The sequence below is a fragment of the Saccostrea cucullata genome, unplaced genomic scaffold, assembly GCF_032062105.1.
Source record: "Saccostrea cucullata isolate Sc308-1 unplaced genomic scaffold, CSIRO_AGI_Scuc_v1 ctg891, whole genome shotgun sequence".
NCBI classification, from domain to species: domain Eukaryota; kingdom Metazoa; phylum Mollusca; class Bivalvia; order Ostreida; family Ostreidae; genus Saccostrea; species Saccostrea cuccullata.
The window spans coordinates 41,788-64,977 of record NW_026919394.1 but is presented as its reverse complement, the minus strand read 5'-3'; the positions used below and the strand labels follow the sequence as shown (position 1 = coordinate 64,977).

The 23,190-nt window shown below is 33.4% G+C and overlaps 2 protein-coding genes and 1 long non-coding RNA gene across 3 annotated transcripts; all 3 read right to left on the bottom strand.

Annotated features, from left to right (window-relative positions):
* Nucleotides 1-367: 367 nt before the first annotated feature.
* Nucleotides 368-3,826, bottom strand: LOC134230582 (uncharacterized). Its single transcript, XM_062712418.1, has 5 exons — nucleotides 2,424-3,826; nucleotides 2,000-2,220; nucleotides 1,618-1,716; nucleotides 1,342-1,433; nucleotides 368-415 (listed from the first exon to the last, which is right to left on the bottom strand). Exons 1-5 carry the CDS (start codon nucleotides 3,824-3,826, stop codon nucleotides 368-370), a joined length of 1,863 nt encoding a protein of 620 aa, XP_062568402.1.
* A 15,289-nt stretch (nucleotides 3,827-19,115) lies between these two features.
* LOC134230578 (uncharacterized) lies at nucleotides 19,116-20,489 on the bottom strand. Its single transcript, XR_009984381.1, has 3 exons — nucleotides 20,213-20,489; nucleotides 19,934-20,025; nucleotides 19,116-19,237 (listed from the first exon to the last, which is right to left on the bottom strand). It is a non-coding gene; the product is annotated as an uncharacterized LOC134230578 (long non-coding RNA).
* A 284-nt stretch (nucleotides 20,490-20,773) lies between these two features.
* On the bottom strand, nucleotides 20,774-22,767 carry LOC134230557 (uncharacterized). The gene is made up of 2 exons (XM_062712388.1): nucleotides 21,330-22,767; nucleotides 20,774-21,047 (listed from the first exon to the last, which is right to left on the bottom strand). The coding sequence occupies exons 1-2, from the start codon at nucleotides 22,742-22,744 to the stop codon at nucleotides 20,774-20,776; spliced, it is 1,689 nt and encodes a 562-aa protein (XP_062568372.1). The 5' UTR covers nucleotides 22,745-22,767.
* Between the last annotated feature and the right edge of the window lie 423 nt (nucleotides 22,768-23,190).

The following is a 23,190-nucleotide window of genomic DNA, read 5'->3' as shown; positions in this document are numbered from 1 at the left end:
CTTGTCTATCATTTGTTACATTTCACAAAATCAATTTACATAACGTGATAAAACATATTGGATGGTGGCGCTTTTCGCATTGCATATATACATATATCGATTGCAGTCTATTTTTCCATATATTTTATTAAATGTGTGTTGTTTCGTTTACTTCTTTGATTTTCGAACATTTTTTTTCTAACTCAATCAAATCAATTTAATTTGCATTTGTTTTCTGATCTCAGGATTCATAAATGTATTTTTTGATGCTTTTCGTATATGAACCAATTTTCTTTTTTTCCCCAACATTTTTTTTTATAATTCCTCTTTTAACTTTCGAATCTTTCAACTATCTAAATCAACTTCTCTGACAAACTTTTGCATTTGATTACTGAGCTGAGGATTCAAGCCAATAGGTCTTCACTGGTCTCCGTCCCTGTAAAACAATTCCATTTAATTACTATTATAGTATATGCAATAAATATTTATACAATATACAGTATAAACAATACCTCTGATTTTATATATCATGTATGCATATTCTCAATAAGTGAAAAAAATCAGAGAATTTTAAAATTAACTATAAAGAAAGCATTTGGGTTTAATTCTTTTCTCATACACATGTGTGCAGATGCACATTCTACCGAATACTATGTTTGATTGAAAGTTAGGAAATTATTCTCACAATAGGGTCTTCATATTGTACGCACCATTGTATGAATTTGAATGATGAGAAAATACATATCTATTTTTCATTAAAATAAAATGTATGGTTTCTATTATTAGTCCAAAAAGCTAGTACATATTCCATAAGTACATTAAAAAAACTCATCAAGTCATTTAATTCTTCTATACATACATGTAAACAAAGGAGCAAAATCTGCTTAATAGCATTGGGAAAAATGACGTTTGATAAAAAAAATTAGGATATCTGCATTAATCAGAATAATCAAAACAGATATTGACCAGTGCAAAGAAATCCACAAAACAGATATTGATTTGTGCGAAGGAATCCTCAAAACAGATATTGACCTTTGCAAAGGAAATCCTCAAAACAGATACATGTATTGACATGTGCGAAGGAAATCCTCAAAACAGATATTGATCTGCGCAAAGGAATCCTCAAACGGACCTGTACATAAAGACATTAATGGTTCATGCGAATGTGTATTTTTCGTTATTTTATTTTTTTTCCATGTATTCTCTCCAATAATTTTAAAGACAGTGTACCTTTCTCCTTTTCTTTTACACCCCCCCCCCCTCAAAAAGAAATATCTGGGCTGTACTGCGCTTTATGTTTCGAAACTATGCAATTGAAGAAAAAAAGGGTACAAAGCGTAAATAATTTTAATCAATCTTTACCTTTGCTTTGATATTTCCTCTTTCAAAGGCTTTAAAATGGCAAAAACCTTTGATTAATTGGAACGTCTTGCTACTAACATGGATTTTCCCTCCTAAAAATTGATTTTAAAATATAAACATATACATGTATTGCTATTGGCTATAGCTATGCTGTACATGTATCCTATTCTTTTAACAAACTGTACTTGTCAATAAATATCATTTTAAAATAATAAATGCCTTAATTTCTTTTTCTCAATTGCAAATCCTAAAGGTTGCGCAGACAGGATTACAAACCTCTTCCGGCAGATTTCAATCTTTTCGCCATGCTTACTGTTTCCCCAAATAAACAATATCTTGGCATTTTAAGTCCAAGAAGTCCAGCTGCACACGGACCTGTCAAATTAATGAGAATATCACACATCATTTTTAAAGGAAAAACAATCTTGTATTAATACAGTGTGTTATACGTTCATGTAACTACCAATTACACAGAAATTATCAATATTTACTACTTATTCGAAATCGAAAAAAGGAATTCATAAAAATATATAAAAATAATTTAAATTGCTTTGTCAAAGTATTTATATAAGAAAACACAAAATATAGGATATCCATATATAATTAAAAGAATAATGATATTGAATAAAGGTATATTTTTTGTAAATAGATAAAATACCTGAATGGATTCCGATCCGAACTTTAACAATTTCAAGTCTTTCAAATGTTCTAGGAACTTGGTATCTTTTCATTATTTCTTGAAGAACAAGGGCCAAATTGCAAATATGCAACGCATGCGCATTGCCATTTCTTTCAGGTACTCCACTAGCAACCATGTAAGAGTCTCCGAGTGTCTCTATTTTTTGGACATCGTATTTTTTTGCTTCCCTGTCAAACAATCTTAAGAAAGATTTTTGCATTAGGAAAAAGCATTATCAATCATATACGATTTGAAAGGGAAAAAAATGCATAGTATGGGTAGTCATAGGGTTATTGAGTCTTTGACCAAGAAAGATATAACAAATAAAAATCATAAATTTAAATATTTCTATAGATATAAATAATGTGTGTTATGATATGATATGAGAAAAACTGGTGCATACCCATATAAATCATTAAGTAAATTAATGATCTGTTTAGCCGAACTTCTGGTTTCCAGTTCCGTAAAATTTACGATGTCGCTCATGAAAACTGTGACATTTTCAAAGCTTTCGGCATTGACAGTTCCTGTATTTCTAAGGTTCTTCGGTATCCATTGGTATTTGAGACTTTCTGTCACCTCCCTCTCCGCAGCTAACTCTTTGGACTTGCATTCTAACTCTACGGCATTGTTTGTTATTTCCAGCGTCATGTCACCGATACACAGAATATACCATATTGTTAAAATGATGCTCACAATAATAACGATGAACTGAACAGTGAGATATACGTGGAACTGAAATTCGGCGTTTTTGTTTATGTCCAATAATTTCCCAATTAAGACTTTAGAGAGGAGTTGCTGGGTGTCAAATGCGAAATCGATTAATTCTGTCATGTTTTCAAAATACATCAAGCCAAAGGATAAACGATCTTCTTTCGATTTTGTTTTACACGTCTTAAGAAATGATTCAGACCAAGCAGTATTTCGTACATCCTCCAAGTACCTTTCTGCGCTCTGATTTTTCTTCAAAAAGGCAGTTTTGGTATCAGAACTATAATGTGTAAATATATCTTTATAACTTTTAGCTTCCCCGGTCAGAAATTTATAATTCTGTAAGGTCTCTGAAGTAAATTCACAAGTCGCATATTGGAATGCTATTCTAGCTCGCAACAAACCAATAACATCTGTCCATCTTACTAGTGATGAAAATGCTACAACGTCTAGAATGCAGCTGTACTCCCCTGGTATGGAAACATCATTGAACATGATATTCATCAACCCAGTGTTTATCTGGGTGTAGAAAGTTAGATGATCTTCAACTGAGAAAGACCCATTTTCAATCTTCGCTCTTGATAAAAGAATTCTCTTTTGAACTTCAAAGATTGTGTGTGGAATCCCCTGGATGTAAATGGCATCGTGATTTGACGGTATTTGTGCAAAGGCTTGATCTGAATTCGTTCTGGCTTTCAGCATAATGTCCAGCAGTACATTCCTGTTCGAGGAGGTGCTGAGATATGTTGAAGAGATCCCTCTTTCTCTCTGCAGCATTTGGATCAGGTTTGCATACAAATGTGCAACTTTGACCTTTTGAATGGAATCAACTGAAGCTTTTTTAACCTTTGCTGCTTTCAAAAGACTGTAAGTTGCCAGAGAAGTCAGAGATAACACTGGTATCAAAATTATTATGATCATTTTCCAGTGTTTTGCACCTCTGTTGCAAGTAGATCGCCGTTTATCTCTCTGAATACTTTGTTCCCGTAAGTTACTTTGTGGTTCTTTGGAAATCCTTGAGCTCAAAGATTTATTTTCATCGCATTGATGAACATTTGTCAAAGTGGATTTTGGGGGTATGGAACTAGTCGTCATTGCTTTGTTTTTTTTTTCCAGGTAAATTTACTGTATTTCAGACATCTAAAAAATATAAATAAAATTTAGTACATGTAGTCTGAACTACGACGGCGTATTAGTGCCATTTTAACAATGTAGAATTTTTTTTTAAAATCGTTTGTACGATTTAATAAATCGTTTGTACAATTTAATAAATAGTTTGTACGATTTATTTATTGAAAATGTACAAACGATTTACTAAATTGTACAAACGATTTATTAAATCGTACAAACGATTTATTAAATCGTACAAACGATTTAATAAATTGTACAAACGATTTAACAAACAAATTGTACAAACGATTTATTAAATTGTACAAACGTTTTACTAAATTGTACAAACGATTTATTAAATCGTACAAACGATTTACTAAATTGTACAAACGATTTATTAAATCGTACAAACGATTTACTAAATCGTACAAACGATTTATTAAATCGTACAAACGATTTAATAAATTGTACAAACGATTTAACAAACAAATTGTACAAACGATTTATTAAATCGTACAAACGATTGACTAAATTGTACAAACGATTTATTAAATCGTACAAACGATTTACTAAATCGTACAAACGATTTACTAAATCGTACAAACGATTTAAAAAAAAATTTCTACATTGTTAAAATGGCACGAATACGCCGTCGTAGAAATACAATATAAGAAAAAAATTAGAAGATCAATGCACTTTACGTTAAAAATCCAAAAGAAATAATAATAAATTACCTTTGCTTTTTGCATGCGCCCATAAATAACACTAAACTTCTGTAGTATATATAACTGACAAATTATTTCGATGTTTATTACTTAAGTATCCTTTCATCTTTTGTTTAACATCTCGAACTTTGATTGACATATTGGTGATGTATGAGTATGCATATAAATTAAGATAGGAGTGGTTTTAAATTTGAAATAAACCTTTTTATTATTACCATATCATGTGAGTTCAATGGGTGTATTTTGAATATATTCATGCAGTAAAAAATAATTTTATAGAAAAAATAACTAAATTATTTGTGACAACAAGATTTGATTTAAGTACTGGATTGTGTTTTGCAATTTTATTTAACAATAATTTCTATTGGTCTTCTATAAATGTCACCTTAGGTTTTTCCAGGCTTTGCGTCATTAACCGTTTTCTTGATTTGGCTGCTCGTGTTCAGGACGAATTAAATCCCGCCCATCGGTCTCACGCATTTAATATCAGAATCCCCAGATGCTTTTGTTCATTCATCCTAACGTTTGCAAATGTATGTCAATCTTTAATCATAAAATGATACATTTTCTAAATGCTAATTATACATTATTCAATATTGTGACCTACAGGCTAATGTATAATTTAGTTCATAAGTACGTGTGGTTCTTTGTTCTGCAGCACGTCAAAAAACAAAGAAGATAGCTGTGCATAGAGCATTTGTTACCGATGCCGAATAAAAAACAGATTTTAACAATTTCTGTATGCAGCAGAGGGCCAGGCAAAAACATATTATCCAACACCTCATACAAAAAGAATTGTAAATGTGTCTTCTTCAATAACTAGATGCTGTCATGAGACAGTAATACCCGCACTAAGGTGTTTGCCTCTAAAACACGCTCCTACATATTGGCCGGCTTTCCAAGGAAAAAGTCAAAATAATTCTATAATTTACATAGGCGTCGGAACGGGGGGGGGGGGGGGGGGCTAGGGCCGGTGCTTTTTTTCCAAACATATACTTAGTATAGATATTGAACATTGCTTCATAGGTTTAGCCCCCCCCCCCACTTTCCACAGACACATGGCAGTATAGGTAAAAAATGGGAAAAAGGTAGTGTATAGAAAACAAAATTTTGGTACTGAAGTTCGAATTCAACCCCCAACCCCCAACCCCCCACCCCCCCCCCCGAAATAGGATTTTCGTGTTTGGGAAATTGATGTTTTCGTTTTCTTTTTTTTTTTTTTTTTTTTTTTTTTGCTTGTCAGGTTTTTTTTAGAAGGTATAAAAATTTTTTTTTACACCTAGCCCCCCCCCCCCCACTTTGAATTTGCTTCCGACACCAATGATTTACATGTATTCATCAAACTGAGTATGAAATTCTCAGACCGGCCCTGTGACCTATAACTCAGAACCTCTTATATTTATTTTACATGCTTAATTCATTATATACCAGTTTGAATTCTATTAATGATGTAAATTAGATTTTGATAAATGTTTTGCTCATAATAGGACCTTTTTAAATTTATTAATCCCCCCCGTCGACACCACAATCACACAGCACATACTGTTTGAAATAGGCTAGATGGAAAAGTTTTGTGAAAACATCGTTTGTTATGAATTAATTTAAAATTTGTTCTTGTACTATACATGTTAACATGTAAATTTCTACATCACATCACGTTGCGTCACCTATTATCATATTTTTAGATTAAACACCATTTGGCACACCTCGGCCGATTCCCACTTCATCTGATAAGGTGACGGAATCGACGAAGGTTTGTCGAATGGAATTAGCACAAATGGCTGCAGTCTGGTGTGCATTGGATTAATTCATTTTGTGTTATAATTGGATTTATATTTCATGAAGTTGACGAGACAAACATGTATGGCAGTCGGTAAGTACAAGTTTAAGTATAGTGGGGAGTAAAATAAACCCAAACGATTAGGTTAAAGTTCAAAAAGGGTCAAAGATCATCGAATGCCACACTAGACGAATTTCATATTGTGAAGTTATCTGCCATTGTCGATGTGACATTCAGTTACTGCCAATACTGGTGCGGATCCAGAATTTTTTTTCGGGAGTAGGGAGAGGGGTTCACATCTCAGTCAAAAAATTTCCAGCCCAGAATTTCCTGACAAGCAGGAGAAAAAAAACTGAAAACCAATAAACAAAATAAAAACAATGATAGTGTGGTCAATGTTTTCTCAGTTAGGGGGAGGATGTCCAAAGTCATTTTTTATTTGCTTCAGTATATAGTCTTGTTTAAATAACAAAGCAAATTCCAGGGGGGGATGGGGGGATTCCAATCTCCCTACCCACTCCCTGTCCCTGAAATAACAATCTATTTTGTGATTCCAATTAAATAGTATATTTTTTCCATTTGACTAATTATACATATTTTGTTTCTTGTGTTTATATTATGTCTGTCTATTTGTCTGCAGAAATTATAACCTTGCCCATAAGTTTTAAGTGGGATGGGCTATACAAATGGCTTCTACATTTTATAGGTTTATTTCTTGTGACAATTAAGACCTTTTATTTGGGTACCATTAATTTTTACCTGAAATCGCTTGACCTAGGATACACATTTTTACAAGAAAAATACCAAACTTTAAACTTGGCCTAAATTTTGATCAATAGGTGCTAGGGCTTTCATGCTTAACATGTGTATTCATTGTGAACTGTCAACAGGTATAAATATGTTTGACCTTGACCCTAGAGTTTGAACCACTTAAAAAAAAATTAACCTTGGCAATTAACTTTTGAACAGGAATTACTAGGGATTTTTTTATTTCACATGTGCATTCCTTGTGACAAGACTTTCTTCTGATACTAACAATTTGAACCCTTTGACCTTGAACTTTGAGTTTGACATATATTTGAGAAACTTCAACCTTCGCCATAGGCTTCCATGCAGGGACATCAGTGTTTCACAAAAACATCTTGTCTTCATTATTATTTGGTGGTGTCTCCATGTGAGGGAAAAATTCCCAAGAGAGATGTATTCACAACAAACAAACAAATTACTTAAGAAAATATAAAACATGAATATGTTGGTCATGCATATCTCTGCATGAAAAAAAACAGCTTTTCAAATACTGCAACCATATTCTAACCCTTTCAAAACACTCATTTGAACTTTTCTGGTTTCCTTAACATGTAACGTCTGTCGTGACGTGTCGTCCATCTGTTTGTCTGAAAACCTTTTACATTTTTAACTTCTCTAGAACCACTGGGCCAATTTTACCCAATTCATATAGAAATATGTATATTTGTATGTAAGACTGTCCATCTGTCTCAATAAATTTAACCTTGGTCATCACGGTCATATCTACTGAATATTAAACTTATGTATTAGTATTTACCTGTGAGAATGGCATGGTTTTTTATGCGCCCGGATTGATAGATCCCGGGCGTATATTGTTTTTGTCCTGTCTGTTTGTCTTTTTGTCTGTTTGTCTGTTTATCTGTTTGTCTGTCTGTCTGTTGTCAACTTTAACCTTGGCCATAACTTTTGAACAATAAGAGATAGAGACTTCATATTTGGTATGCATACTCCAGTAATAAAGTCCTTTCAAATGACATCAAGGTCAATGACCTTGTGACCTTGACTGTGACCTATATGCTAAAAATAGCTTTTTCCACTGTTTGTCATAACTTTTTAACCATAGGAGATAGGGACTTCATATTTGGTATGCATACTCCACTAATAGAATCCTTTCAAACAACATCAAGGTCAATGATCTTGCGACCTTGACTGTGACCTATATGCTAAAAATAGCTTTTTACACTTTTTGCCATAACTTTTTAACCATAGGAGATAGGAACTTCATATTTGGTATGCATATGATATCGATAAAGTCCTTTCAAACGATGGCAAGGTCAATGATCTTGTGATCTTGACTGTGACCTATATGCTAAAAATAGCTCTTTACACTTTTTGCCATAACTTTTGAACCATAGGAGATAGGGACTTCATATTTAGTATGCATACTCCATTGATTAAGTTCTTTCGAATGACACCATGGTCAATGACCTTGTGACCTTGACTGTGATCAATATGCTAAAAATAGATTTTTTGAACTTTGTTGCCGCCGGGCGCATAGTGTTTCACAAACAAATCTTGTTTTTTTTCACCTGTGACCTAGAAGTTTGACCTACTTGCAAAAAAATTAAATTGTTATAAATTCATCATTTTGAAGGAGAAAAGTTAGGGCATTCATATCATAATGCATGTATATTATTACCTGTGATAAGACCTTTCCAAATAAATCATGATTTTTACTCTGTGACCTTGACCTTGAAGGGGTCAAGCCTCTACTTTTCAAAAATGTTGCATTTGCTTATAACTTTTGATTGAGATGAGATATGACTCTCACATTTGACATATACATTAATTACTCATAAGAATTCAAGGTGTTTCCCAGCATGTGATGCTTTTTTTTACCCCTTGACGTTGATGTTTTACATAATTTTCAAAATATTTAACTCTCCTAAAAGATGATTAGGCTTCTGAGTAACATTAAGGAAGACTTCAGGGAAGACAGGGCTTTTTGCACAAAATACGTCATTTTTCGACCCATATTTGACCCCCCAGGGAAAAATCTTAATTCCAAAACCTTACTGCACATCTACCTGACACCACCAACCATCTCCCAACAGATGATTAGGCTACTGTGTAAAATGTAGGAGAAGTTCAGGGAAGACGGGGCTTTTTGCATAAAAATGTCATTTTTTGACCCCCATTTGACCCCCCAGGGCAAAATCAAAATTCCGAAACCTTACTGCACATCTACATGACCCCACCAACCATCTCTCAAAAGATGAATAGGCTGCTGAGTAAAATGTAAGAGGAGTTCAGGGAAAACGGGGCTTTTTGTATAAAAAACATTATTTTCCACCCCAATTTGATCCCCCGGGGCAAAATCTAAATTCAGAAACCTTACTGCACATCTACATGACACCACCAACCATCTCCCAAAAGATGATTAGGCTACTGTGTAAAATGTAGAAGGAGTTCAGGGAAGACGGGGCTTTTTGCATAAAAAACATCATTTTTCGACCCCCATTTGACCCCCCGGGGCAAAATCAAAATTCCGAATCCTTACTGCACATCTACATGACAACACCAATCATCCCCCAAAAGATGATAAGGCTGCTGAGTAAAATGTAAGAGGAGTTCAGGGAAGATGGGGCTTTTTGCATAAAAAACGTCATTTTTCGACCCCCATTTGACCCCCTGGGGCAAAATCAAAATTCCGAAACCTTACTGCACATCTACATGACCCCACCAATCATCCCCCAACAGGTGATTAGGCTGCTGAGTAAAATGTAGAAGGAGTTCAGGGAAGACGGGACTTTTTGCACAAAAAACGTCATTTTTCAACCCCCTTTTGACCCCCCGGGGCAAAATCTAAATTCCGAAACCTTACTGCATATCTACATGACACCACCAACCATCTCCCAAAAGATGATTAGGCTACTGTGTAAAATGTAGAAGGAGTTCAGGGAAGACGGGGCTTTTTGCATAAAAAAACATCATTTTTCTACCTCCATTTGACCCCCCTGGGGCAAAATCAAAATTCCGAAACCTTACTGCACATCTACGTGACAACACCAATCATCCCCCAAAAAATGATAAGGCTGCTGAGTAAAATGTAAGAGAAGTTCAGAGAAGACAGGGCTTTTAGCATAAAAAACGTCATTTTTCGACCCCCATTTGACCCCCAAGGGCAAAATCAAAATTCCAAAACCTTACTGCACATCTACATGACCCAACCAACCATCTTCCAAAAGATGATTAGGCTACTGTGTAAAATGTAGAAGGAGTTCAGGGAAGACGGGGCTTTTTGCATAAAAAACATCATTTTTCGACCCCCATTTGACCCCCCGGGGCAAAATCAAAATTCCGAAACCTTACTGCACATCTACATGACACCACCAATCATCCCCCAAAAGATGATAAGGCTGCTGAGTAAAATGTAAGAGGAGTTCAGGGAAGATGGGGCTTTTTACATAAAAAACGTCATTTTTCGACCCCTATTTGACCCCCTGGGGCAAAATCAAAATTCTGAAACCTTACTGCACATCTACATGACACCACCAATCATCCCCCAAAAGGTGATTAGGCTGCTGAGTAAAATGTAGAAGGAGTTCAGGGAAGACGGGACTTTTTGCACAAAAAACGTCATTTTTCGACCCCCATTTGACCCCCCGGGGCAAAATCAAAATTCCGAAACCTTAATGCACATCTACATGACCCCACCAACCATCTCCCAAAAGATGATTAAGCTACTGTTTAAAATGTAGGAGGAGTTCAGGGAAGAAAAGTGTGACAGACGGACGGACGGACGGACGGACGGACGGACGGACGGACATGAGTAACAACAATATACCCGAACTTTCTTTAGAAAGTGCGGGTATAATAACAATGAGTTTGAAGGACTTGGAAGGGGTTGTGGGTAAAACTTGTAAACCACCTTTTCAGAGCGAACAATTATTTATGCATTTGAATTTTTCAATCATTACCATATTTGCTACATGTAATACTTTTTCTCCAATTTGCAACAATATATTAAAATCTTCATTAAAATTAAAATTCACATTATTCCAATATTCTTATAATTACAACTTTAAGTTCATGTTTAGCCTTTACGTTTTTTTTCCTTGTAAACATTTTATACAGACAAATGTCCTCTCATCACTTGCATAAAGTATTTTGATTGCTTTTAGCTTCGTTCTAGACCGAGTCGGTATCTTACAGTTTATAAACACGATCTAAATATCCATTCCCTCAAAGCACTGAAAGTCCATACATATACATGTGTCTTGTATAATTTTCCCCCCGTTTTTATCTCAGCGATGAAGAAGTTTTTGCTATGCATCCCCTCGAGATAATCAGTTTCGTTACCTTTCTCATATTTTTGCAATTATTGTTATGAAAAAGGAAAAAATTATGAAATTTAACAGTGTTATTAATCTTAAATAAGTTAATTATTTATCTTTGCAATTTCTAGTAACAGCGAATAGCCTCATCCTTATCAAAATAACTTTAGATCTGAAAAGGAGGATTACAAGTTTAACCCACCTCCCCCTATCCAGGCCTCTATACACATTGTTATTTTGGAAGAAGACGCATGCACAAATTTTTGTATAAGGCGTGGGATCATATTTTTTAATCCTCTGCTGCATTCAAAAATTGTATATAAAAAAAAATTGCGAACGGACAGTCTGTGGTGGCCTTGGCAGTGTACATCTATTACAATGGAGGGTTAAACTTGAATAAAGAGAGTGATTTCAAAACTAAAAACAGAATAAACTAGAGGTCATGTGAGCATTAAAGATACCCCATGAGTACCCCCAAAGCGTAACAGACGGACGGACGTACAGACGACGGACAATATACCCTTAAAGGGATTGGAAGAGAGTTTTCCAACTTTGTCTATAACCTATCACTTACAAAGGCATTCAAAGATCCTGAAGTTGACCATTGTATTACTTCTTAACAGAACTACATGTATCAATATCATGATATAATACATAACATATTTGAAAATCCCATACTCATATACTAACGGTGTATGTGGTGAGTCGGGTACTATAAGAATAAGTCCGTCAAAACCAACATTCATCTGATAAGCAGTTGAAATCTATTGTATACGGAGAAGCCATCAACTGTTGCCCATAGGCAATAACTCTCACCTAAATATTTTTAACACTGCTGGTCTTCATTTTTTTTAATTTAAAAGTAATGAACTATACGCTTAAACAGAAAAAATCCTCGCGTTGACACACAATAATTATTGTTTGTTTGTATGTTGTTTAACGTCTCTCTCGAGAATTTTTTTATCTCTTTATAGAGACACCTTCACTTACCGATGGATAACTTCAAATTTTGTCCTAGACTAATAAAAATCATTTATCTTCTTTGTTTTTTTTTTACAAATCCATTCTACTTCTTTGTAGATATTGCTTCAAAGTGCAAAAGAATAACAAAAGGGAAAACATGGTCATTCAGTTATTGTGAGTATTTGACAAAAGATCCATTGAATGTTACATCTGCTCCGCGACCAGAAGATCGTTGAAAGGCAGGCGTAGGGACGATTAGGAACCCACCTTGCTTAATGGTACTATGTGTCGAGTTAAGGTGTTAATTTGAAGTACGTCCTTCCCCGGTATATAAATAAAGTCCTTAAATAAATGAAAAATTCTTAAAAGGAACGTAAAACAATATTTAATCAATCAATCAATCATGAAAACGAATTTACAATGTTTGAGACATGTCTGACTCACTCCTAGGATGCCGTTCTTTTACAACACTTATTTTAGAAGTACCTTAGCATAATTTAAGAAATAAAATATATCGGTATACCGGTAAGGTAAATCCAGTCTTTTGCACGGTTTTGTACTAAGTTTTATAATAATAATAACGCAAAAAAATTGTCTCTACACGCAAAACTTTTTTGCGTTTAAACGCATTTATAACAGCGATTAAATGCATAAATGACTTAATTTTAACGCATTAACTACTACATATACCTTTAAAAGCATTAAACTACTACTACGTTTAAATCCAATACTTATTACAAAACATTTGCAATTTAACTTTGTATATTAAATAACAAATACATTGATGTTTTCCCGATCGCGTAGGTAACAAATAGAAGGAAACGGTTGCTGGATGGATTTACTTTAAGCAATTCAAGTGTTAAATCTTTATTTGTAAGTATGGGTAAAAACGTAAATACCGACTGCGGGTACGATAATAATCAGTTGGTATCAATATTGTTTTATCAACATTCTGCCGATCTGAATGAGTCCTTCCTCTGTGTGTTCTATTCGTATATTTAGATCTTTATAATAAGAAAAGGATTGGTCAAGAACAAATATGTCTTAAATCAAAAAGTGATGCCAGCTTCCTGCTGTCAGTCGTCAGCATATATTAACGGCGGAAAGATTCATTTTCACATATAGCTAAAATGTGGCATCGATTAGTTTATATATTATTACGTCCAGTCTACTCTTAAAAATCAAATTGATTTCTTTTCATTAACACTAAATATGAGTTATGGCGTCAAGAAGGGTGTAGGTATTACAATGTGCTAATTAGAGTTTAAATTAAACATATTTATCCTAACATCCATGAATAACAGTTAACAACAAGCATTCTGAGCCCTTCCCGGTTCCCCTTTTTCTTTAGGATGTCTTTCTATAATATGCAAAAGTTATGACCAAGGTAAAACTGCTTGATTTCAAAAATTTTTGTTTTGCGTTCCGTTAACCTAAAAAAAATCCACACAAAAGACGAAAATTCAACCCATTTTTTCAACTTCTTTCTCTCGCTTCATGTTTACCATGTTGACCTTAGGAATTTAGCGCAGCACGAACAAGATTTTAAAACACTCTAAAAAATTAAAAATGCTATAATTCTGACAAAAATCAATGAAGCGAAACGACACTCAAACATAATCTGTAACTCATCAAGATACACTCACATACCAAAATTCACCTCAATATCTGCAAGCGTTTAGAAAAAAAGTGCGGAAAACCAAAAAGACAGACAAACAGACAGACATGGGGACCGACCGGCGGAGGGACAGACGCAGAGAAAACTTATAGTCCCCTTCGATTTCACTGCCGGTAGGGGACTAATAATTGCTTGCAAATCTTACATCGACTCGATATACCTAAGTGAAATTGAAATAAATCTTATTGCAAAATCTGCCAGGTCTGTTTCATATTTGGATGACTTCAAATGAATATTGATAATAAATACAAAGTTTCAACTGAGCCGTGTGACAAATGAAATGAACTCAGTTTTCCCATCCCCAGCACTCCTAACTTATGTTTCAATTTTCAGCTTACACTTGTGTAATGAGTTGATGTTTCAAAGCCTATTCGATACACAGAAACACGTACATGTACGAGCGAGAATATTTTTTGAACAGGCAGACTACTTACAGATAAGTTGATGTTACAGGGTTTCAGCAAACCTCGTTTTAAGTCAGCATTTCGTACATTATGTCGTTGACATATTCATCTTGTAAGCGAATATGAATCTTACTGGGTTTTATAATTCATGATAAAATTCATACAAATGGTAAGGACTTAAATTTAATAATAAGACATTCAATACAAAGGGCTAACACAGGGTATGATTGGTCAATAGTCTATGCATATTCCTCCTATAAATCTAGTTCAATGTCTGGACTTTTTAGGATCTTGGTTTAATGTCCTTTTATAGAGTTGCATCTTTTGTAGGATTTGCTAGAGACTCATCACCGTTCATTATTGTACCCCCTGCTTAAAAAGTAGTAGGGTAAATAGTGATAGGGATCTCCGTCCGTCTTTTGGTCCATGTGTCCGTCTGTTCGTCCGTCAATTACGCTTTGGTGTACCCATCTCTTATCAGTATCTCCTCTTATACCACTGAATGATTCGCAGAATCTTTGTTACATAGTGCCATGTGCACCTCCTATTGTACTTTTTGATCCAATACATATTTTGGGTTTCCCATAGCACGACATGGACACTGCCATTCTTAAAAGAATATTGAAGTGTGTCCATCTCTTATCCACTAACTCCTACTATACCACAGAATAAAATTTAATGATACATGTATTTTCACAGATTTTTTATTGCTTAACTCTTTTGTGCGAATCCTATTTTCCTTTTTGATCTGGCACTTGTTTTGGGTCTACGAGAACAAAAGATGGACTTTGCCATTATCACAGTATTGGAGGTGGGGGTATCATTTAGTGAGCTCATTGCTTACAGTACCTCTGCATCTATATATCCACTCTCTGAAACTGATGGCATAGTACATATAGGTGATTTCTTTTTTACTCACGAATCAAAATGTTCCTTGAAAGAAATTTTTAATGAATTAAAGGTATACTAGTAGTGTTTGTCACAAACGTATTGATTTTCATATATTTGATTATTGTAGCTAGAGGGCTATAATATTAAATTTATCATTTTTACAGAAATTCGATACAATTCTGAGGATCAAGTTACTGTTATACTCAAAAATATATTATCTAATCTGCAAAACAAAAAACACTTTACTCAGACAGAAAACGCTCTTACCACACCGCCATGCGGTGATGTCTTACAGAACAATCACAACAATATAAATAAAAGAGACAGTATATTTTTTTCTGATAAGCGTTTGAATTTATAGAAAACTATGAGAAGGTTTATCCTCTGACCATTTTTGAATTTTATTCTAAAAGAACTGTCCATTGATAAATGGACAGGAAATGAACTTCGATCACCATTGAACCAGATCAATCTTTTGATGTTTTTAGGGATCCATGTTTCATACAATGAAATCAGCTTGATTATCTCTAGGGGTAGAAAAAAGGATTGCTGTTTGCTGCTTGTTATCTTATTTTTTCGAACTTTGTTTCGCAAACGCTGTTCTATAGGTGGGAATCAAACATTTTAATTTGTTAATGTTGTGTGTTTAAACCCATCTGACCTCATTACCAAGACCGAGTAAAGAGGAAATTTATATACAATTCGTATGGAAAAAAAGTGTCAGACAAAGTATGATGTAACAGTTAATTCCGTAAATGAAAACATTTAAAAAAAAATAGTGTTAATTGATAGAAGGCATGTTGAATTGAAAAACAACAAATGATCCTTTTCCTTTTCATGTTCTAACATTTTAATAAATTCTGCTTCAAAACAATATAAAATTAAAACTGGTATACCTTGGTTCGATTTACAGAAAAATTGCATCTGATGGCAATTCCTTTTTTAATTGATCAAACATGTTCTTTAAACCTTATTAAAGTATTTAGTATAAAAATATAAGCTGACCTTCATTATTTTTTTAAGATTGCTTTAAAATTATGAGAGCATGTCAAAATGAACATTCAAAATAACGGAACAGTAATCAGTTTGCCATTTTTGTAGTAGAAACAATAACATTGTCTGCAGACTCTATCACTAATTCGATTGTATGCTGACTGACATTTTTCTTTACAGTTGTTTGGCCATTATCTAAAAATTGAAGTACGACGGATTTTTCCGTTTTACCAATATTAACAAGAAACGGCGTGTGTATCTATTCGACAAGGGATGCTTACTCCTCTATATCACCTGATCTCATCTCTGATGTTCTTAAAAATCCAAGTTGTCTGTGAACAGATTGTAACTTTTAGGACAATTTTCAGTTAAGCTTGGACTTTCAGTAAAGCGTGGCATTCTCGACGTTTCCTAATTAGCTTCTGAAATTTTCACAGCTTTCCATCACTACTGAAATATTTATAGGATAGAAATTCGACCAAATGTTATCTGGTGTAGCAAATAGCCAATTAAAAGTTCTCGCACGGCACAGAGGCAGGGTTTAAGTCGTTTCATCGTTGTCAACAACAATTTAAAGTTCCTGATGTTATTAATTCCTTAACCATTGAGAATCTATTCGCCATTTGACAGACGCTTAATATGTTGCACCGAGAATGCCACGCCTTACTAAAAGTCCAAGCTAACCTGAAAACTGTAACAAATAGGATTTTAAGCTTGATTTGTGCCCGTTAGCTCCATATTCACTTTCAAAAATGCTTTGTCATATTCGTAATATGTATTCCTATAAAATAGTATGTGTAACTTATCATGAATTTATATTGTTCAGGTATCCTACCACCGTTTGCATTTCCACCGAACAAAGAATGACACCAGAGTAACATCCATCATCCCTCATACCAACATATTTCTCTGAAATAAATCTCCAACAGATTGTAATACATGTACATGTTTTTTAAAGACGCAGACAGCAAAGATTTTTAACTTTTTGACATGATCTTATTTCTTTCGCCAAGACATTATCAAAATTGCGACATCATCAATTTAAGCGTCATTAATTTCATTCAAATAGTTTTATAGGGGTATTCTCAAAGTTTTGTAAAAGATCAAAAATCTTTTGAGATAAATAGAACATTTATAATTGTGCGAATTGATATTGGCTATATCCAACTTGTTGAATTCATGTACATTCGCTCGATAAGACTCACGAATATACACCGTTTAAACTCGTTGGATACAACCGATATCAAATCGCACCATCTACTTGTAGATATTCCCTATTATTTTTTTTTTAAATAAATTCCATTTACATGTTTCTGTGATTCAAGCTTAGCTAATCTAAGATATCACTCTTTAAAAAATAAAATGAATAGCAATATTTCTGAGGCTACTTTAGTCAAATTATTCTACAACAGTATTATAAACAAACACGATATATATTAACATGTAAGCTGTAGCCATCTAAATTATTATATCATATACATTTGATATGAACTTAATTGTGTACTAATACAGCGCTTAAGGACATTGACTATTTATGCTTTAAAAATGTAGTTAGTAATGCTTCTTTCGAAATATTTAAACAATAAATTGCTTTCTTTGGTTGTTAGTATGGGAAAGAATGTCGCAGCTGTTGCAGAAGAAATACATAACCAGCGTAAGTGGGTTATATAATTTTTTTCTGCAATAGCTGCGATATTCATCCCGTACTAACAAGCAAAGAAAGACATTTTATTGTTTATATTTATGTCTGTTTGAATAATCATATAAAGTAGGATTAAAAAGATTTATTATTGTAAATGATGCGTAGGTTTTATTGATGTAACAGCCACTGAAATCTGTACAGGTAATATGCCTAGTGTAGTTCATGCAATGATTAACGCAATGAGTTTTCTTAAGAAATAAAGGAGAAAATACTCAGTGGATGTAAATATAGTAGATAATTTTGTCAGTCAAAAATGTAACGCGTAAAGGTGTATAAATTAAAGTGAAGTAAATCGCCTGTATATAAATACACACAAAGAACGTTGCGCTAACATACATTTGATAAAATGCAGAAACTTCGGAAATATGAAAAAAAAATTACGCATGCAGGTTTAAAGTAAATTAGTTAATAGTATACTGCATAAGTTAAAATGAAATGAAAATTTATATTGATTCAGGTCGACTAGTTTTATTATATTCATTCATGGAAAAGGTAGCAATAGGCTTTATATAGCTTGCATGTGGCAGAGATTTTTCTCATTCTTTTTTAATGAATTACCTTAACATTTTGTAAGCAATTTATTCATATATAAAACACACACACACAACACATTTATGAAGCACATGTATATCGACTGCTTTGAACGGTTGATACATTTCTAAATATTTCATTTATTTTTGTTTTTATTTATTTATTTTTTTTTTTTTGGAATCCATGCAGCTTTCAGATTATACCTTTGAAGTTGCCATGCATGTATCTAATTATTTGGTCTGACCTGGTCCCATTGTGTACAGTTATTTTTTTTTTATCATACGTCAAGTTGTTTTGATGATGTATTTTGACCCATGATTCTACATCATCAAACCAAGGTTTGTCTATATATAAGATATAAATGTTTTGTCGTTGTGAGAGTCCGATACGAGGAGATCGAATCAGTATACTTCGAGTATAACAAATTGGCATGCACAAACAGTACCAGGTCTTATTATTAACACTACATGGAGTTGTCATTTAACTATAACAAGTTAATGAAAAATATATTTACACTTGCAGATATATATGAAAATTAAAAAAGAAGAAAGGAAGGATAACAATTGATCCAGTATTCATAATATGTACAGCCCTTCACATCTCTGATGCTGATTCCAGCCAGTAAGTCTTGATAGTTCCATTTCCCTGAAATAAATATCTATTTAAATATGATTTTGCCTATTTTATTTTCAATAATATTTTTTTTTTCTTATTTCACATCTCGTGAAGTAGTCATTGAAATGTATAAACTGATACAAAGTCGAAGAGTTTCGCTGATTAGTAAGAGAGAAAGGATTGAAAAGTTTCAAAAGCTAATAAATTTGAATTTTAAAGGGAAATCTTATTTGTTGATATATTTTGAAATTATTCCAGAAATGATTAATATCAGTCACTTTGGACATTTCCTTTAAGTCTTTGATTGTTTAAAAAAATAAATTCATTGCTATGTAATATAATTCTAAGAGGGTATATTTTCACATTTCCGTAGAATATGGAACCTGTTTGATTTCAATTTTTTTTCAATTTCTTCTCAGAATTGTACAATTATAACAATAAGAAAAGACAAATATGAATTTTTAAATTTCTTACATCTTGATATGTAATACATATAAGCAAATACATGACTATACATGTATACTATAAAAGGCTCCCTCCTTGATTTTAATATACAATATTTGATTCTCAATTTTTAAACACATTTACGTTTTCAAACTTAATTCTTCACTTTTTACTTTAGAAACAGCATATTTCATTGGAATATGACAGGAAGATGTTTACGTATAAAAATGTATCCATACTAAGTATATTCCAATGAAACTTTAAAGAAATTTTTATCTTTACCTTGGTTGTTGCGAACCCTCTTTCAAAAACAGTAAAATATCCGGAATCTTTAATAAATTGGTACGTACTGTCGCTTAAATGGATTTTTCCTCCTGCGAATAAATAATGAAGAAAAAACATAGAACAACTGAGTGTAATTGACAGTGTGCATTGAGTATTCACTCCGACCAACTTGCCATTTTCATAAAGAAAAACTGATCTAAACTGAACCCGAGTTTCTTTTTTCAACATAATAAAAATTGAAAAAAATTACAAATGTGATGACACGTTGTCACAAACCTCTTCCTTTAGATTTAAGTGTTATTGCTGTGTTTACTGTTTGTCCAAACAAACAATATCTGGGCACTTTCAGGCCTAGCACTCCGCCTATACAGGGACCTGTGAGAAAATAAAATTTTATGCATATACATGTATACATATTTATGTATGTTTCGAAAAAAAAAATTAAAATTAAGTTTATTTTGTCAGAGGTTACTGCTGAGCGTCCAGATATTTGTCTATACAAGCATTAGAAAGAACTTTAAAATCTAGAACAATTACGGAAAGTTTGGTTTTTGGTTTTTCTTTTTTTTTTTTTTTTTTTTTTTTTTTTTTTTTTTTTTTTGTTTGTTTGTTTATATATATATATATATTTGCTTTTATTTTTTGAATCGAAAACAATCAATAGAAAATTTTTGAAGACATCCAATAGCAAGAAAATATAGCGGGTACAAAGGTACAATTCTGTGAGCAGGGCATAAAACATGGACCTCCGGTGTTACAGAGTGGGGTCAGCTTTTATTAGGAGAAAGCATCCGTGTCGATTGGTCGCAAAAAGAAAGTTCAAGACTGTTTTCGTACTTATAGAAAAAGAGAGTGAGCTAACAAATTATATTTAACAATGAATATCATACCTGAATGAATTCCAACGCGAATTTGAATTGATTCACGACTTTTAAATGTTTTCGGAACACAGAATCCTTTCATAACGTTGTGAATGGCAAGTGCAAAAGAGCAAATTTTGGACGCATGCGCTTTGCCAATTCGATCAGGTACTCCACTCGCTACCATGTAAGAGTCTCCCATGGTTTCTATTTTTAGAACTTCGTATGTCTTAGTCATGTTGTCAAATAACCTTAGTTAGAAAATAAAAAGATTAAGATTTACATCAAATTAAGTAACAAAAGTAAACCTAGAGTATGTATACATGTGTAAATAAATAGTAGATAAATTTAAACAATGCATGTATATGTTGTAAAGTTAGAAATGTGCCCCAGTAAGTGACAGTTACTGTATCAATAAAGCATATGCGTTATGTAGATATTTTATCAGTTAATGTAAGTTAACGTCTTCGAATGTCTTAACAGAGAAAGACAGCATGTCCACTAGAATTTTGACCAATCGTACATAGACTTACCCGTATAAATTGTTAAGTAGATCAAATATCTCTCTAGCTGAACTTCTAGTTCCAAGCTCTGTAAAATTCACTATGTCGCTGATGAAAATGGTCACGTCTTCAAAGTTTTCAGATATGATAGTCCGTGCTTCTTTTAAGGCTGTGGCAATTTTTGTTGGTAACATTTGATATTGGAGTTTTTCTGTTACCATTTTTTCTTCAGCCAACTCTTGTGACTTAGCCCTAATTATAATAGCATTATTGGCAATCTTAAACGTCATGTTCTCGATACATAGTATATACCATACTGTTAAAATGATGCTAACGAAGGTTATAATGACCAGGACAGTGAGATAGACGTTGAAATGGAACTCGGCATCTTTTCTTATTTCAAAGAGTTTTCTTGTCAAGACCTTGGACTGCAATTGCTGGGTCTCAAAAGCGAAATCGATCAATTTTGTCATGTTTTGAAAATATATTACACTTAATGATAAGCGTTCTGCCTTCGATTTTGTTTTACACGAGTTCAGAAATGATTTAGACCAAGCAAATCTCCTGACATTCTCGAGATATTTTTCTGTGCTTTGATTTTCCATTGAGAATGCAGTTTCAATTTCTAGACTGTAATGCGTAAAAATATTTTTATAACCCATTGCTTCGCCACTCAGCAGCATGTAATTCTGCAATGATTCTGAAGTGAAATCACATGTTGCGTATTGGGATGCTATTCTAGCACGCAAAAGGCCAATAATATCTGTCCATCTTACAAGTGATGTAAATGCCACAATGTCCAAAACACAGTTCTTCTCCTCTGAAAGGTAAATATCATCAAACATGACGCTCATTAATCCATTGTTAATCTCGGTGTAGAAATTGAGATGATCTTCAAGAGAATCTGACCCATTTTCAATTTTCCTTCGGGATAAATTAATATTTTCATGTACTTCTAAAATGGTGTGGAGGATCCCATTCATGTAAATTGCATCATGATTCGGAGGTATTTTGTTAAAGGCTTGATCTGTGTTCTTCCTTGCTGTCATCATCGTATCATACAAGGGGTTCTTATCTCCATAAGTGCTTAAAAAGTTCGAGGAGATTCCCCTTTCTCTTTGTAACATTTGGATCAAGTTTGCATACAAATGAGCAACTTTGACATCGTGAATGGACTCCAGTGAGGCCCTTTTAACTTTTGCCGCTTCTAAGAGACTGTTTGTGGCTAGGGACATAAGAGATAATACAGGTATCAAAATAATCATTATCATTTTCCAGTGATTGGCAATTCCTCTGGAAGAGGAATAACTGCTTCTTTTCTGGAAAAGAACTTCATGAATGCTACGAATTGATTGCTGAGATATACTTGAATCCAAAGATTTGGTTTCGTCACATCGATAAAATTTTGTCACAACAGACTCTGGGTGAATTGAATTACTCGTCATACTTATTCTTTTCCTATTGTCTGAGAAAAATAATAATAAAACTAAAATTAAGATATTTACTGAACTTCAAAACGATCATACATGTTCTTCCTGCACTTAATAGAAAGCTGTTTTGAAATATTTATTTTTAGACGAGTGTACTCCAATTTTGTTTAATTCGTCTCCTTATCATTACGATTAAGTCATTAATAAGTCACTAATAACAATTAGGACAGAAACAAGGTGGTACACAACGTTTTGAAAACATTCAGTTAATAAGGGTCCCTCCCCCCAATCACTTCAGAATGCACATACTAGTGCATTCATGAAATGTCCTTTTATAAGTTTTCCTACCCGCTCTAATAAATTGAATCCAGTACTTTTATTTACGATTAATACTATCATTTTTGTGATGTAGTGAAATAATAAGTATCTAATTTATTGTGTAAATCAACAACCAATCAGCG